Source organism: Labrus mixtus, chromosome 24 (assembly GCF_963584025.1).
Source record: "Labrus mixtus chromosome 24, fLabMix1.1, whole genome shotgun sequence".
In the NCBI taxonomy this organism is placed as follows: Eukaryota; Metazoa; Chordata; class Actinopteri; order Labriformes; family Labridae; genus Labrus; species Labrus mixtus.
The window spans coordinates 2028190-2046137 of record NC_083635.1 but is presented as its reverse complement, the minus strand read 5'-3'; the positions used below and the strand labels follow the sequence as shown (position 1 = coordinate 2046137).

The 17948-nt window shown below is 41.7% G+C and overlaps 1 protein-coding gene across 5 annotated transcripts in view; it reads right to left on the bottom strand.

Annotated features, from left to right (window-relative positions):
• Window positions 1-17948, bottom strand: part of xirp2a (xin actin binding repeat containing 2a) — a 48978-nt gene that overhangs the window by 17731 nt on the left and 13299 nt on the right. The window contains exons 1-3 of one of the 5 annotated variants that reach the window (XM_061032135.1): window positions 10550-10690; window positions 10235-10346; window positions 2272-2408 (exon numbers count right to left, since the gene is read on the bottom strand). In XM_061032135.1, coding sequence (XP_060888118.1) covers window positions 2272-2408; window positions 10235-10262 — 165 coding nt within the window. In that variant the 5' untranslated portion in view covers window positions 10263-10346; window positions 10550-10690. Of the gene's footprint in view, window positions 1-2271; window positions 2409-5502; window positions 5707-9616; window positions 9741-9815; window positions 9966-10234; window positions 10347-10549; window positions 10691-17948 lie in introns of those variants that run through there. The other 4 variants (XM_061032134.1, XM_061032136.1, XM_061032138.1 and 1 more) reach the window with 4 other exon arrangements.

The following is a 17948-nucleotide window of genomic DNA, read 5'->3' as shown; positions in this document are numbered from 1 at the left end:
TCACAGCTTCAAATGGGAGTAACACTTACTGCTGCACAGCCAGGGATATCAGTCAGCTATGATTATCATTTTTGACCATTTAAATGTTATGTCTTGTTTTTTGACAAATATGTATCTCTGATTTAGATTCAATGTTTCATTGTTTACACTCAGTAAGCATGCAAACATTGTCTCTTATTATGCCTCCAGAAGGCCGGCAGAGCATCCTCTGTAAAAAGTGACCCGAGGAACGACGTGATGAGGAGTGAAGTGAAAGAAATCAAACAGGTAGGCATGAATCAGGGCAGCGCCTGAATCAGGTTTTTCTCCCTCCCAATGCATCCCCTAGCAAATTCATTGTAAGAGTTTACTTTATGTGCCGTCTTTGGTTTGGTAGATTTCTCTGTTTTTACTGCGGCCAACAGACGGACGTCAAATTAACGGGACTCCTTTCTGCGGATTGATATGATTACAATTAGTCCTCCAGAGTCTGTGATTAGACCTGCATCCATAGCAACCATCTGCTGGTAACAGTGATCTATCAAGGGATAGCAGACCGTTGCTATGCGTGATTGGCCAATCAGAATCAACTAGAAACACCTATTAATTAGGATATTTACTATGCTTCACTGATAGGCTATCATCCTACAACAGGGCAACAAAGATAGAAGCAACAAAGCCTTGCCCTGATGTCGTCAGCTCTATCCTGCACATGATACTATAAGCCTCAATTGACACATTCACACAGTCTTCCTGGATTTGTCGCTGCAGCTGTGTTGATGTTAGTCTGGATAACTTCTGTATCGTTTCTTATGTCATGGTTTGCTCTGAGTTTTTATTAATTTTGACGACCTGCTGACAGCAGACTTTTTCATGTTTAAGCGTTCATACGTTGAGAACAGCGCCTCTTTTATATAAACCCGCTCAACAAAAAAAGAATCTGGGTTGATTTATGAAGCTGATAACCATCTGATATTGACCACTTAGCGTGATGCTCTCCTTTGGCCTCTGGTATTTAATCATTTCATATCAGCTATTTCCCGACACCTCGAGCAGCTCCTCATGATGGTTTGTAAAGCCTGGACTTCTTTCATAAGATTTAATATTAAGAGACATGCCTCTCTCACTGTAAAACAGATACACATGCTTAGAAGAGATATTTCCACTGAATAATGTTCTGTATTTATAGACCCCAGTCAACGAGGAAGGCTCAGACGTTTTCCAGTATTTGGAGGTGTTTTTTACATACCAAGCTGACTCTCTCTAGCGGCCTTGGATGACTTGCTGCGCACACAGCTGAATTATCAGGTTTATAGAGTACAAGCAGGCTCTTCAAAGCCGCTGAAGCTTTTTGGTCCTTGGTAATGACTAATGACTTGAGGATATTCAGGAAATTTTTTTTGTTGCGTTTAATCAAAGGAGTTATAATGTGTGAAGGCCCGCTAGTGTGCTGCCTGTGTGGGCTCCTCTGCAAAAAAGAGATGTTTTTATTTTTTCTCTGCAGAGGCTGTTTTTCATTGACATGGTTATTGGTTGTTTGTTTTGTGCCGCACTTTGTAACAAAAAGTGTGTGTGCAAGTGTATGTGTGTGCAGCTACCCGTGCCTTTGGTTCCCGGTGGATTTATAGATGTCTGTTTGGACTGCACAAAGTCAACAATTATACGCTATCGCTCTGACTTTGACCCAAACAAAAATCAGGTATACTAAGCTTTTTCAAACTCTGTTTATGTAGGTCATCTGATTCAATCACACTGGGGGAAAAACAATTTGAATCAAGAGTATACTGTGTCACTTTATAGTGCCATATTTAACTTATCATAATGAATACCTACACAGAATGCATTAATTAATGCACTTGATGTATGTAGTAGCTTGCAAAGCTTTAGAACTGAGTGTGTCTTGTGTGTTTTGCTAACTTTATGTTCAGAAATAGAACAGCAGCCCAATATGACACGACAGCTTCACGATTCCTCTAGACGTCTATTAACTCTCCAGAGGTTTCTGTCTAGTGCTGAGCTGGAGGACACTTTGACAAATAATGCTGCCAGCCGAGCAGAGCCCTGTGGCACCCATCCCCGAGGTCCCTGTCCAACAAAGCAGCCTACAAGCAGGACGGTGCTCAGAGTCAGCAGATTTATATCTTAGAGAAATTTGATCATAAAATCTCAAATCATTATACTATTAGTTAGCTGTTATTGTAAAAGGTTTCTAAGAGCGTCTGCTGTCTCTCCAACTACCCACATATGCTGCCTGCTGTCTCTCCTTACATCCATGTGGAAGTATCGTCTTACCGCAGCAGCCGAGGAGCCGCTGGTTTCCTTCTTAGACACGGCCGCCTGGTACATCGCCAGCCGATCTTTCACTGACACCGGCTCGGTCTCCGGGTCCTCAGGACGTCCTGACCTGGATCTGCCTGCACCGCCTGCAGCTGCACACAAACACAAACACAAACACAAACACAAATGAATTAACCTTAATGGCGCAAAAATGCCCTTTGATGATGCACGCAGACTAGATGAAATAAAAAATCACTTTATGAAATAGTTAGAAGGAGATTGTCCTTTGGTATCTGGACAGATTTTGTGAAGTTCTGGAAAAGTCTGCGGCCCCAGAATGATTGAATGAAATAGAACCGCACTGTAGTTGCCAATAAAAATGAGGAATAAAACATTTCCAGCTGGCCTTTGAATTCTGAAATACGAAAGCTTCTCTCTCCTCATGTTTTACAGATTAAATCTCCACCTTCACATTGATAAATATATCCACATAGTTCCTTATACAGTCAATATTTTTATCCAGAAGTGGCCCGAGGCAAACAATCCGTAACAAATGTCGACAGGAAACTGAAGCGAGATACTCATCAATCACGAGGCACTACTTTATGATACCTTATATTGCCTGGCACATCCCTGCGGATAGCCAATTAAGAGACGACCACTGATTTTACGTTTGACTTGTCTGTGCTACAAAGCATCATTAGGCAACAGAGAAGGCTCCATTAGAGCTCGGCTCACTCCCACACTGGACCTTTTAGCTCTTGGCATGTTCTCTCTCTCTCTCTCCAGGCAACAACACCGTGGGATGAAAGAAGACCCTAAATAGAAATTATTCGCTCTCATTATGTGCTCACGATGTAACCTCCTGACTTTTTTTTTTTTGAAAATTCCTCCCCCTTGTTGTGTTTCTCACTCTGGGCGCTTCCATATTTTTTGCACATGTATGTTTACTCGTGAAACTTTGAGTTCAAAGTAGAGGTCACGATGAGTTTATTTTATGTTTATTTGAGAAGTTGAAAGCAGCTGCTTCTTAGATGCATACAGATCCAGTGAAGGTCCCCATGCTTCTATAGTAGTATGGAGATCAGTTGCAGATTTGGTGCTTAGTGATATAGCACATACCGTTCATGCTTATATGCAAAGCAGGCTCTGTTAAATCTTCTCTCAGCCTACTTATAGTAACTATATGAGCTATAATGCAGCAACCTTTGAGGCGACACACACTGGCCAATCACAGCACAGGAGGGCAGGATTAGTAAGAGATCTACCAAATATTTTTTGTACTGAACTTGTAAAATGTGTTTATGCATCTTACTGGTGTGAGTGAGCCTTAAAACAGACGCCATGTGACAAGAGCATGCCCTGCTCATCCCACCAAATTTAGCTCTCCGCTATCTGGCATGTTAGTGTAACCAATAACCCGGCATGGAGAAATGGTCTGCTTGAGCTTCTGAAAATAAACAGGGGTTTTTAACATCCTATAAATATGGGTCAGAAATCCTACACCTGAGGCTGCGGTGTAACCTTATACCCACCCGATGACAGAAACACAAGGATAATGCCCTCATTTATCACCCGAGAAAAATGTTGAAGTCATAGTCTGGACCTGTCAGGGAGGCAGAGACACGAGGGTTATGATGCCCAAGAGCGGTGACAACAGCGCTTTGGATATCTCTGGCTTCTAAGAACGGTATGTCGTATGCAAAGCTGCCATAACATGGGGCTGAGGTAACCGCGGCTCCGACGACGGGGGGAGAAAAAAAAAATCAACCCAGCCTTTTTTTAAACCGCCTCTGTCTGCAGCGTCATGTTCCCCTAGTGACAGGGAGATTTATAGAGTGGAAGTGTGTGTTAGAGGGGGGGAAAAGACAGAGAGAAAGAGTTGAGGCAAAATTGAAGGACTTCTAATGAGAATACATTTTCAAAGATTCTAAAAGTGTCACCAACGGGCTCTTAATTAGCATAAATAAAAGCGTTCAAACACTGTCTCGGTGCCCAAAGGAATGCCCAAACACAATGAGGGCCAAGCCTCTGTGTCAATCAAAACTTTCTCACAGGCTTACATTTATAACCTGTATTTTCTGCTTTTGATGGAAAGAATATTGAATTGCTTAGAGTCTTATTTACCCTCGCACTGACTATATTTTTCTTCCTCTGAGAGTATTAGCTTCTTATCTCTTCAATGACAGAGTGGCTCAGAAGTGATGGCACCAGGCGGGGGGTAATGGAAGTCTGAGAGGCTGGAAAAAAGTGGACAGGGAAGGTCCACGCTGCTGCTATATCGAGCAGAGCTGAGGGGCATTGACCTCCCTGTCACTGGCTCCTTGCCGCTGCCTGTGCTAAAGCCAGGAGAGGTGAGGAACTGTGCCGCAAGCTAGAAGTGAGGAGGGGAAGGGCGACATGGGGTGTTAGGGCTAAGAGATGACAGAGGAGAATTTGTTCTTGAAAGAGAGAGAAAGGGAACAGAGTCATTTCAGAAGTTGAAGGGCGCGGGAGAAAGCAGCATCGCGCTGTAGCTCAAAGCTAAATCCAGGCCCCATAGATCTGTGTCAAGCCGAGGCCGTCCGCTAATCACAGAGGTGTCACCCCCCTCTCTTCCCTCCCCTCACAACAGAAGCCTTAAGCAACCCAATTTTCTGTTCATTACTTACTGACCAAAGCTTTTCGCCTGGCGAGGGTTTGACAGGAGAGCCAAATCGAGCTACACTAATTGAAATGTCAGCCGTGGAGGGCGATTTCTTCCTTTACCGACCAAAGCAAAACAGGCACAATAATTGAGCTGTCAAATCTATCAACATAACTTCTTTACATGGAGACGGGAGTGCCCTCAGGCGCTTCCTTATGCGAGGCTAAGCACTTTGTCTCCAATTTGCTATGCTTTCAGAATATTCCGGATCAGATCCCTGCTGGTTGTGTCTGGTGGAAGGAAGCCAGACGGGCCCCATGCATGTTTTATGACGATGCACAAATCCGGGTGGAATCGCAGAAATAAATCTTTTTTTTTCAAAGCGCAAGCACCTGATGTTTCACAGTACAGCTTCCCTTTATCTTAATTCCAATTTTATACTGAAGGTGCCTCAGCCTGGGCACATCAAACCGATTCATTATTGGCTAAAATCGCTTCCACTATTTCCTATCTATCTCCTTCCACTTGTGCTTCAGTGGAAAATCACTTTAGCAGAGCTGAGGTTTATTCTTATACAAGAGTCAGCCTTCAAATGCTGATTGTCTTTATACATCTCTTACCTTCTAAAACTGTGTAGGTTGCTCTGAACTTCAAACAACAGTAGAATCCAACAGAATAAAAAAGGGCCTTGGATCTCCAGGAAAATGAACAGCGCTTAGTTGCTCAGCTTTAACCCTACACTTAGAGCAAAATCCTGGGCAGCGGCGGGCAGTGAGGCTTGGAGACCAGCTCCAGCAGTGTGCTCTCTCAGATCAGTGAGGCCCAGGCATCCAGTGACAGCTGATTTTATTTTAGAAGCACCCCTTCGTAAAAAAAATAGGAGTGACCGGGGGGAGAGTACATGGGGTGAGTAAGTGGATGTGGGTTGGCTTTTTTCAGTATCAAATATCAAGCTACCCAACATGCCCTTAACCTTATGTCACAGCAGGCTTATGGACGCACACGTCCCACACTGGGAGACAGGAAACAGGTACTTAGTTCATCCTTCATTTAACCAGTAGAGAGCATCTGGCATTTGGAATCAATGCGTGTTAGCATGGTAAATATCATGGCATTTCATGATTCAGCACAGACACAGGAGACTGGTTTCATCTAAAATGCCTTACAGACAACATATACATACACAACAGGAGGAAAGGAGCTTGTAACATTACACCCCATGCTACGTCAAAACAAAAGAAATTCTACTCACGGATTCTCTTAAAACTGTTCTATATTTTTGGAAGTATGCTTATTTGCTTTCCTGGCTAGAATTGGTCAGTTGATTGTTGTCACTGTCATGTCTATTATGCTAAATATAGAAATAAAGACATTCTAGCTTAGTATCAATCCCAGAAGCAAAACTAGCATCGTCCAGTGTTCCAGTAAAGGCAGTAAAACCTCCTACAGTATTCACTAAGAAATAGTTCCAGTACGTATCTACAATCTTTTTTTAAACTTTGACTAGACTGGCTGTTTAAGCTAAGCAAATCATCTGCAATAAAAATCCACAACAGGAATCCCCAAGTGCTACTCCCAAAGAAAGAACTTACTTGAAGTGACTAAGGATATCTGTTTCCTCTGTAGTTCAAGTCTTTATGCTAAGCTAAGCTAATTAGCTGCTAAAACAGACAAGAAGAGTCAACTCCAATTCCCAAAGAAACAGTTCCTGTAAATAACTCATGCTATAACCAAATCTTTTTGAACTTTGAAGTGGCCAAGGATGGCAGTCTCCCTTATGTTAAGCTAGGCTAATCAACTGCTGTTCCTAGCTCTGTGTTTGGCATACAGACATGACATAGGTATCGATCTTATAATCCAACACTAAGGACAAAAACTAATAAGCATACATCCAAAAATGTCAAACCACTAGCTGGAAATAGATGGCTTTGGATGAAATTGACTTGCCCAGGTCATACTTACACAGCTTTCTCACACATAACCCTGCTTCTATGTGTTTATTATTGATTCATGTGGTGAGCATTACATGTTCCAACTGCCTTAAGATCAATACTTCCTCTCAGGCAGTATTTTAAAAGAAAACACAACTTCAATTTACTAAAAATGTCTTCTCCTACAAGTCTGAATTAGAGGAGTTGAGTGTACCTTTCTGGGTAAAACCTTTGCTCACTTTGGAAACCAATCTTCCAACTTAATTCCTTCCTTATAGAAGCCTTTGAACCTTTAGGACAGCTCTTCAGTGTGGCACTTCAACCAGTGTTAAGTGGGAAAAATTCAGTGCCAAGCCTGCTGTGTGGAGGCCCAAGAGTACTGAGCTGGAAACCTGGAGACACAATCAAGAAGGTCATCATTGGAAGATAGGAAACCATACTGTTATCATCTATTTCTTTTTACTTCCTTTCTGACCTTATTTCTTCTTGTCCTTATTTTTTTCACATATACATTCCCCTGAAGCAATGGCAAAGGTCCTCTTTGAAACCAGTGACCTTAAGCTTGAGTCTGATCAGCCCAGGGCCATTCATGCACTGTTTTCAACATACATCCTTCACGACAATGAAGAGAGAGAATCAGGCTTCTATAACCATGCAGGAAATCATTGATTCCCACTTCCTCCATATTTGTAGCTGTGATCATGATTGTTTACCAACCCCACACATAAAACACAAGGTGTTCTCAGGGAGCCCACCCTGTGAGGCACTGTTGGCAGCACATCGACTAGAGGAGAGCGAGGCTATCAGGCTTGTGGAGGAGCTGCACTCAGCTGATAATCCTGCTGAAATTGCACATGGATTTCCTGTTCCTAAAGTAGAAAATAAACATACTTTGGTAGAATACCTAATGAAGGGGCCTGAGAATATCCCTGTACTGAAGTCCAGAGTAAGCCCACATTCAAAAACTGAAATTAACATTCAGAGAGTGAAGTGCTAAATGTGATGAATGTTTATTATTGAATAATCAAAAAAAAATGAGTCTAGTACTGTGTATTGGATAGTGATTGTTAAATCGATGCTTATGCCTAAATGAGTACTTTATCCTGTTTTGTCAGTGAGAACATAATATCTGGATGTTCCCAAACAAAAAACAAATTCACTTTCAGTATGTCAGTGTAAAACTGAGTCGATAAGGTTTTAAGATCGTGTCATTGCACTTTTCTAAATAATGATGAGCCAAATTTCGGATGTTAATCTGTGTTTTGATGTAATTAACAGGTTAACTGCCTTTTTCTTAAAGTAAAATTACTTAATATATGTTTTCCTATATAAGATATGTTGTTTCTTCTGAATCATATTTGAAAATCGAGGTTATTAAGAATGAAAAAACGGCACATACGTATGTAACTATATACTGAACGTCAAGAAGCAACCTCTGTGTTGAAAAATGAAGCCAATGCATAGGTGAAAAAAACTGCAGGATATCAGAGTAGGACGTAAATAAATGATATTGATTCGCCCTGAGGGACCACACAGCAGCCTCATATCAATACACAATATTGCAAAACATCAATTTTCAATTTTTCCACATCAATCACACCGTTAGTGCTTATTTCTGTCCCTTAACTGCCACTTAGGGAGTTAGTGGCAGTTCTGTAACTGACAGGAAGAAAATCTTTGTTTTTCCTAAAGATTATATTATAAAGACATCACCATTTGGCATGCAAACCTGAGAGGAGATTAATTAAAACAAAAGCAGTCTTTTGGCAAATCCAGTTCCAACTGGCAGCATTTGCACACTCTGAGAAATTCTCATGAGCCAAGTGTGTCTGACAAGTATAATCAGCCCCAGACAGATATAAATATGTAGACACAACTTTCAGTAATATAACAAAGAACATGCCACCTATTGTTTGTGCCACAAAGCCAGATACGGTTGTATGGTGGCGACTCGGGTGTAATGCGAGAGGAAAGAAGTAAACAAGGATGCCTGTTTTGAAAGAGCAGCAGCATGGAGATTTAGAGGTGAGCTTTGCATCTGTTTAAAGCGCAGTCACTCCGTCACCGTGCTTTATTTAAACATTGTGGCTTTGCACAGAACAGCTCCTGTAGACCCCTCTGTCAGTCATTTGACCTGGCAGACAATGCAGCGCTTGCGTGACGACTTGTCAGCAAAGACAAAAGCCGTCGCTCAGTCAAGACAAGAGGAACGCAGGATTGTCAAGAAGCTCCAATTTTAGAGCCGGCACGGAGATTTAGAGACGTGCAGGGCGACACCAAAGCCTGACTGATCTCAGGTAGATGTGGGGAGACTCTCAGTCAGTGTGTGAGAGTATGTTGACTCTGAGCATGCATGGAGTTCATGAGTGTGTGTGTGTGTGTGTGTGTGTGTGTGCGCGTGTTTAACACCTTGATACCACCTTCAAGTCTGTCAACAGTTTATCACTTTAGACCATCACTCTTGCACTCACCGCCTCGCTTGCTCTTTTTATCTCATTTCTACAAGCATTGCTATGACGTGCAAAGATAGGTATGTTGCAAAAGCAATGGGATTTGTCATAAAAGAATGATCCAAAATTCAAGTGAAAGCAGCTGATTATATTGTTTTTAAATATAAATGGATTGAGCAACTATTTTCTCAACTATTTCTTTTTTACCGATTGGCATGCAATTTTGGAGAAACGTTTGTCGATTCCATTGGGTGGAGCTTATTGATATGTGATCCCCTTGATTTACCTTTACTAACACCATGAGGTTTGTTCATTGTGAACATATATACTAACCTTAGAAAAACAATACTGACCCGTAGAGCTGTTAGTTTGGCTGTAGACATTCTTGTTTTCATTTGGACATATCAAGCATTTGGCAAACTTAACTTAAAGTCAGAGATTTCCACACACCTGACATGATCCATGATCAATGATGCCTCAGCGGCCAATGTGTTTGAACTTGCTTGCTCTAGTTTAGTGTTGGTCCCTGCAGAGTAAAAAACAGGACTGTACCTTGCACTGTAAGCTCCATCTGTGTGTACACCGCTATCAGCATCAGTGGAGAACAAACTGGGGGTAGCCAGCACAGCGTTGCTATCACAGTAATGGAAGCACGGTATCTAGCGGGCCTGCAGCTCCCCATTAAAAAAGCTGCCAGGGAGGCAGCCTTATCTGGCAATGAACTATCTAGTTTTCAAAACCTGCTTTCTGCCAAATGTTTATCTTTTAGAACAAATGGAAAACCATGTTGCATTAGCCAACCTGCAGACTCGGTTGTTTGTTTGACAGACTAGTGTAACAGTGACGCAATCAAAGAGATAGGCCTCCTGTCATGTTATAAAGGATCTGAAGTTGCACCACAGCCTTCATGAAAGCAACTTTTAAGTATGTTAAAAATCAAGCTTCCCATGGATAAATGAGAAAGTACTCACAAAGAGAAGAGTCTGTAGGTGAGGCCATGGTCGGGTCTGTTGACGGGTGAGTGTGTGTGAGACTACTGGACGTCACTCTTTTAGACGGGGAGGTGTGGACGCTTGTTACTTCCTGGTTGAAAAAAAAAAAAGGGAGAGAGGGTTATCAGCGAAAACACCTGTGGTTTTCTAACAGGAAGATACAGAGGTGAGGCTACCAGTCATGAAAACCAGCTGCCTGTGCCCAAATCGCATGTACATCCTTACATGGACACACATGCTCACACACCGTCACACACTGACACACAGAGAGGATTCACTTGCTGCCACACATACCTCAAGCGTGAAAAAAGATACAGTCAAGCGTCTGGTGACATTCAAACTCTGGATTCCAGTGAAACTTAGTTGCTGTCGTCTGGTCTGCGCACACAACACATGTCCACACACATACACACTCACGTACACACACACACACACACATCTGTGAGTGTAAAGAGAGGACGACCTTGAACACATTGTTAACAGTAGGCATTGACTGGAAAGTAAGTGCAAACAGCACTTGGTTGAATTTTAATAGAGCCACTCTAGCAGTAACTAAAGATGTTTTCACAGGTTGCTTTTGATAAAAGGAACAACATTAGTAAATGGCATGTCCTTGGTGCATACAGGCTTGTTTCTGCCCTTGAAGCATTTTGTCAAAACTTAGAAGTCAGCCAGTGCAACACGCCTATTCAGTTGCAAATCATCCCTGCGGGAGGAACAGACACACCTGTGTGTGTGTGTGTGTGTGTGTGTGTGTGTGTGTGTGTGTGTGTGTGTGTGTGTGTGTGTGTGTGTGTGTGTGTGTGTGTGTGTGTGTGTCTTTGCAAATGTGCGGGTGTGTTTTTTTTCCATTTGCAAATCAAATGTATTCCCAATAGCGTCTTTTTCGACAGCGTCTTGCCGGGCGTCAACACAGAGTGACAACAAACACGCAACAACTCTGCACATAGGCACTTACCATGTGGCACACACACAAGCACACAAACACACAAACAAACGTGTATCTGTCTGTCCTGGCTTCCTTCTCCCTGCTTAAGGTGTCAACCATAATTTCAGAAATGCACCAAAGGAAAAACAAAAATTGGCCTCAAAAATCCCATTTAGCAAATCCCCGAAAGACATGCTCTGTAATTTGCATTCTTTCCTACAGTATCACAGACTCACACACACAAACACACACAAAACACACAAACTATGGCAAAACAAGGACGCAAAAATAATCTCTCTCTTTCCATCACTGTCATTCTACCTCTCTCTCATGCTGAAGCAGCACTCACATCGAATGAAGCTCAAATCAGTGAGCTGCAAAGAGCAGAAGCACGGCCCAAACCGCCTGCTAACCACAGCTCCCAAGTGCTCCTTGTTTCACTGCTTATATTAGACAGTATTTTGTCTACAACGGGGTGTTGCTTCTCAGGGGATGATTAAGTGCACAAGCGGTTAGGATGGTTCAGTGTGTGAAAAATGTGTGTGTGTGTGTGAGTGACTTTGCAGTGGTTAATTTCAGCTGGTAAGAGAAAGTCACTGAATGAGAGCCATTAAAGGGATTCAAAGATTTATCTCTCTTTGGTTGTCTGATGGGCTTGTTTACACTTCACTTAAAGCAAATGACTGTGGTAAATTATGCATCTGGTACGTGTGGTGTGTGGGCGTGAAACCCATTTTGAAAGATTTTCTCTGTACATTAATAGATGTTTTGGATTGCAGCAGCAGATGGAATAACTTTGAATCTCATAGAAGAACTGGCTGCAGTCATACACACGACAACTAGGCTGAGTTTTCACCAGTAAAGTCGTAAGTAGTTTACTGGCCCGGAAAGAAAAAGTGTGAGCAGCTTAATAACTATCACCGAAATATAAATCATTTTCTATAACAACTGATTTATTTTTTAGGCTATAAATCTGCAGGGAATATTTATAAAAACCAGCAGAATCTCTCGTAGCCCAAGGTCACCCAGGTGTTCTGCTCAATTAAAAAACGTTTCTCTGATTAGGTTCTCCTTGCTTGATGGCATCTAATTGATGCAACAGATTGGATACTGGTATTGGTGCAAGGCACATTTTCCGATGGGCTGATATCGGTTAATATCAGCCAATACTGACGTTTAACAAATACATTGCTGTAAAGTGGGGAATGCAGTTCTCCATTTTATGAAATACAGTAACAGGATGAACAGCAGCAGGGCCAAAGCTCAATGTTTCATGGAAGCATCACCAAGTGCTATCTAGTTTTGAGTCCCCACCATATGGTCTCTTTGGCTGCCACAGAGGAAGGAGGAAGGGGGGGGGGGATAGTGGTGGTGGATGTTTCTGTATGTCTCCAACAGACTGACAGAGTTAATAAGGGACAGTGCTTCGTGAAATCTGTCTAAACGCTGCTGGCCTCTCGTTTGAGATAATCCCTGTGAAAAAGAAAATCACTGGATCCTCAGCTAATGAAATCAATGCTCGCCATCTGGGACCGTTTCACATGTGACAGACGCAGAAGAGGCCAGTAGAAGCTGTGACGGTGAAACCATGGTAACAGGAAACAGTCATACACTCATGCTAGCCTGGGGATGTGACACCGTGACACCCCGCACCTCCGTTTTGGTGCCTATTAGAGGGAGACATCACTAAAGCCCAGACATATCCATGAAACTGTTAGCTCCTGTTGTATGTGTAGGGATTTCACCATTTTACGCTGATTGTCTCATGTCAGCTGTTGACATTTTCGTCCTCTAACAAGCAATTCTTCTGCTACTGTAAAAGGACTCTAATGACGTGCCACGGCGCCATGGAGGGTCTCTGAAGAGATCTGTCCGCCTCCCTCTTCTCAAATGTTCTCCATCTGTCCTCCCACTCTCCCCTCCTGGGTCATCCTCTTTCAAAAAATGTCAGTCTTAATAAGTCAATTAAACAAGAATTGAATCCTAAGATTGTTTTTCAGACTTCAAAAAAGAGAATGTACTGGCTGGGTGAGATGTCAGTTTTTAAGGAGGTAAAAATTTCCGATATGGGGTGATATTATCTTAACCTGACTCAATTTGTTCTACCTGTGCCTATTGGAGAATTTTCAAGGAAGGAAAATGTGAGTCCTGTACCTTTGCTGAATCGCTATGGATCAACAAGGGATCATTTGGAGTTTGGTGAATCAAGGATCAGTGGGCTGTCAGTCCCCTTCAAACAAAGTGCTTGTTGGATTCTGAAGAACCCCTCCCAGAAAACCATCTACATATCTGAGGCTGTAAGCATCAATGTATGTTACTTACACAGGGATTGGTCAGATGTGTTGAGATAAGAAAGCATTGAACGTTTCTCAAGTTCCCTTTTATATGATTCGCACAACAACTTCTGCAATTTTTGTACATACAAATGAGTGCAACACTGAGAATTCTTGGAAGGAATTGTCTGAAAGATTGCAAAGATTTGAAGAATAGTCCTTCTTGACCCACTTTATGACTGAGCTTAGTGTGACTATTTGGAAACAGAATGAAGACATTTGCCTTTGGATACGGTTTGATGACAGAGCTTACAGATGAGAATGTTTCAAGCGAATCTTAAAGGGGGTAGTGATGTGAAGATTGAAACCAACCCGCACATCTTAATAGCTAGCAGCCTGTAAGCTTATCTTATCGTAGCAAAGACTGGAAACGGCTCGTCTTGCTCTGTTCTTAAAGTAACTAAATGCGCCTACAGCAACACTTAGGCTCAAGTTTCTTTAATCTCTACAAAGGAAGTCTCGTCCTCACTGTGAGGTGACCAGCCATGACAGTCAGCCTCGTTCAAAGATCGCAAAATCTGCAATTGTTTTCCAATATGTCAGATGTTCCCTTAATTCTTCATGCTGGATGAAGTTCAACACAGCTGCACTCTTGCAATGAAAGCAATCACAAGCAACATTAAATGCTTCTAAATTGCTGCTACAGCATTCTTGCTACAGCAAGAAAAATTAGAATGATTGGACTCAACTTGTGCACGGTCTATGTAGTTTCACACTTTTCACCTAGTGAGCCAAATCAGAATTCTGTATAGTTAGCTGCTATTCATAAAAGGACATTTTAATAGCAACTGATCCTTCTTGAATGTGGTGAAATTAGACCATGAAGGTTGTGAGAATGGATATACTCATGATCGGTACGAAGACAAGAGCTGTAATTCTTTGTACCAGGCTGCTTTGGACTCAAATAGCTCGGATATTGCTCCGAGTGATTTTGCTGGAGCTGGTGAAGCTGCAGAAGCGGTTCAAATCGATGAGGTCCGCTGGCTCGATATCAGACTTGACATTTTGGTGGAGAGAGGGCGCCCACCTCGACGGGATCTTCTCCTTAAGCACTTTTAGAAGATCTTATTTTCGGATTGCTCTCTGTTCCTTAAACTTTCATGTTTGAATACCCACATCTCCTCCGTTTTCTCTCAGCTTTTCTTTCTTCATTTTTCTTGTGACGAGACGGCTCTTTGGCTGGCTTTAAGTTACTGATTGTCTTGCAGGGGATTGCGGGACGGGTTGTGCCATCAGGGAGGCGGGGATCTTCTGACCTATGCTCAGGAGATACTTAAACTTCAAATTAATTGGGCACAGGGAGACTGTCTTCATTTATTTTAAATTAAATCTTTGCTCGTCTATTTTTAAAACACCTTAATAATTTCATTCTGCTCAGTCTTCAGTGATAAGCATTCCAAACATACTCTTGGCATTTTGCAGACAGAATTGATTATTTAAAGCTGTGTCTCTGCAGCAGCACTATAGTTCTGGCTGGTGCTTAGCCAAGAAGAAAAGTCGCTCACACGTAACTCACTGTGGGTACTTCATTTTAAATGACAGTGTTCCTTTTGTTGGCAAATGGCGCGTACATTAGTGACTCTGCGCATGTGGACACAAACTCTGTATTGACAACACACACTCCAGCCGAATGCACGCTCCCCCCGACAGCTCTTGGACTGAGTGCTGCTGGCTGTGAAAGCAGCCTTATTGGTTTGCTGGCATAACGCACAAGTGGCTGCTCTCGAAGAATGACTCATGAGAGTGTGCAACAGTAAACAAATTACTGGGCTGACCAAAGGAAACCAGTTGCTTAGAATTTCCCTAAATATGTCTGACCTTGGCAAGACTTCAAGGCAGGGAGCCAAAGGTCTTAGCGGGCATTTCAAACTCTGACAAAGCTAGCAGGAGACTCAGAAAAATAAAATTTTTGGGTTTGTTCCCAACTTGCTGTCTGTCTTAGAAATATTAATGCTAGTAAAACTTTAACAAAACAGATACAGGCGCTTAGTATAAGGGCCTCACGGCTTTATTGATTATGCAGATTGTTCAAGCAGAGCACTCTTCAACTCCATAAGCACATGGAGCAAAACAACTGAGGAGACATCCAAAATTCTTGAATTTATTTAATTCTCTGAGAAAGCAGGCATCTCGTATCTTATTTTCTTCCAAAAACTGAACTAACTCAGCTGTATTATCTGTTACTTTATGCAATCACTGTTGGAATCTTTCTAAAAAAACAACCTTATATCTGTTGGGCTAATGTGAATTGTTATTAAAAGTGATACTAAAAAAAGGAGTGTAGCTATTCAGGGGCATGTTTGATACACCTCATTGCAAAGAAAAGATCATATAGAAAATGTGAGGCAAGTTGTAAGCCAGACAAGAATTTGTGATGTGGGATTAAAATACGATTCCTTTGAGATTTGCATGTGATGACTATTTTTTAACCTGAGCGTAGGAGGTTGACAGAAGCCACACAAAGACTGAACAGGAGAACAGAACCCCTGAGTCTCTCTCTCTGCATCATGCCATCAAAAACACATCGTGCTGCTTCAATCTCTTCGCCTGAAGTTAGGAGTTGTAAAGTTCCCGTAGTGGAAAAGGTCATGAAGACGGTTCAGAGAGGGTTAGACAGTCTCTACTTGCCAAAACAGAAAATACAAAATACATTTTTGGTAGGCAATAACAAATAATATAACTGATTGAACTAATATTGTGCAGTTTGTTTAAGTGTGTTGGATAGTATCTGTATCTTTCAGTCCAAAACTTAATATTCAAAACGTTGCCAAAGTTATCCCCAACTGGAGACATGAAGTGAGGGTCTGCACATAAGGTTTAGATGAGGTCATGGCTTATTTCTGCTCAAATTAAAAACAGTTAAATAATGTATTCTGTGGCTGCAGAGTATTTTGCAAATAACCTTTCCAAACTGTGGTGGTTGGCTTTACAAGAGACGGGACATCAATCATTTTCATGTTCTCAAATCCCTTCATCTCTTTGCTATTTTGTTCTTATAGTTGTTATTTTTATCAGTTGTCACTGACAGTATTAAAAGTAGCTATGATGACATCACCAATGGGTTTTGAAAATCTGCTTTGAAGCTTCAAGACCACAATGTAGGCTTCAACATTTTGTTATTTTTGGGCCAGAAGTGACCACGTCTTGGCAAAAAGGTTAAGAAGCATGGACACATCTGTATCCTGGTTGACAGGTTGACATGGTTGCTGCTTGTCAATCACAGATAGCCACGCCCTAAAGCATACCTGCCTTTTCATGAATTAAACTCCAAATTGGATTTAAAAAATGTAAAATTCAAAAACATGCTGAATTGATTTATACTTTTTACAAGCAGTGGAGTCGCCCCCTGATGGCCATTAGAATGAATGCAGGTCTAAGGCGCTTCTTTTTTTTAAACCGAGCGGCTGTGTCCTCTCCTTATGTACAGCTTGTGTTCATTTTATGTAGTCTCATGGGCTACATCAGTTGTTTGAGGCTGTGTGAACAGACAGATGAGTGAATGGATGCATGAGTGCCTGACAGAGAGGCTGTGTTAATGACACAAGGTAACTGTCGTCTTGAAAGAGGCAGCAATTGAGAGAAAGACAATGCTGAAGACAATGAAGTCCGATAGGTTCCATACAGAGAACAGAACATCAACTTTCAGCTACATGCAGTTCCTGTTTCCCCAGTCATTTTCATATTAATGTTATGTTAATCTTAAAATCAGCTGCTTCGGGGCCTTTCAAAAGATGGATATGAGAATAAATTCTTTAAGGCAACTTCTCCTTCAGAGAGACTCCTTTTTTCCTGCAGTGCGTGAGGTGATTGATAGAGAGCAGAGGGAAATTGAATATTCAATTCAAGCGTAATGATATAATAATTTAATTTAACATTAAAGTTTCCATTTAAAGCACAGTGTTCATTGTGATGGATTGGCTCTCATTGTAGAGATTGTTTTGTGCTGTACAGTAGTGAATGGGGGGGTGGAAATAAAAGCTTTGCTCCAATTATACTCTGCAGACAAGAAAATATAAACCTCAGCAGGGATAAAAGGACAGGAGCACTGACTGATCTGCAGCCGTTTTGGCAGAAAATTCTAATATTCAACTTTTTCTGCTGAATATGCTCCTCTTGCAGGCAAAGTCATAGTTATCCTCTAACACTGGATGTACTCAAAGAGTCACATCTTTTTGAAATAAATACTAGCTAAGTGACTTCATTAAAGCACAAGAAAAAACACCAAAATGCTGTGTCTTAACTGCTTACTCAACCTTTTAGCTGCTGTGACCACTCTGAACTTATCAGTTCACTCCTGAACCAAATGAGCCTACAGCCATCCTAACAGGTAAATGAGTTTTGCCTTGGCACAGTGAAACTTTTAAAGCAAGCACTGCATGTCCCATGCTAACTTTGCTTATGAGCAATGCAATAAGCATGCTAACACAAGTTT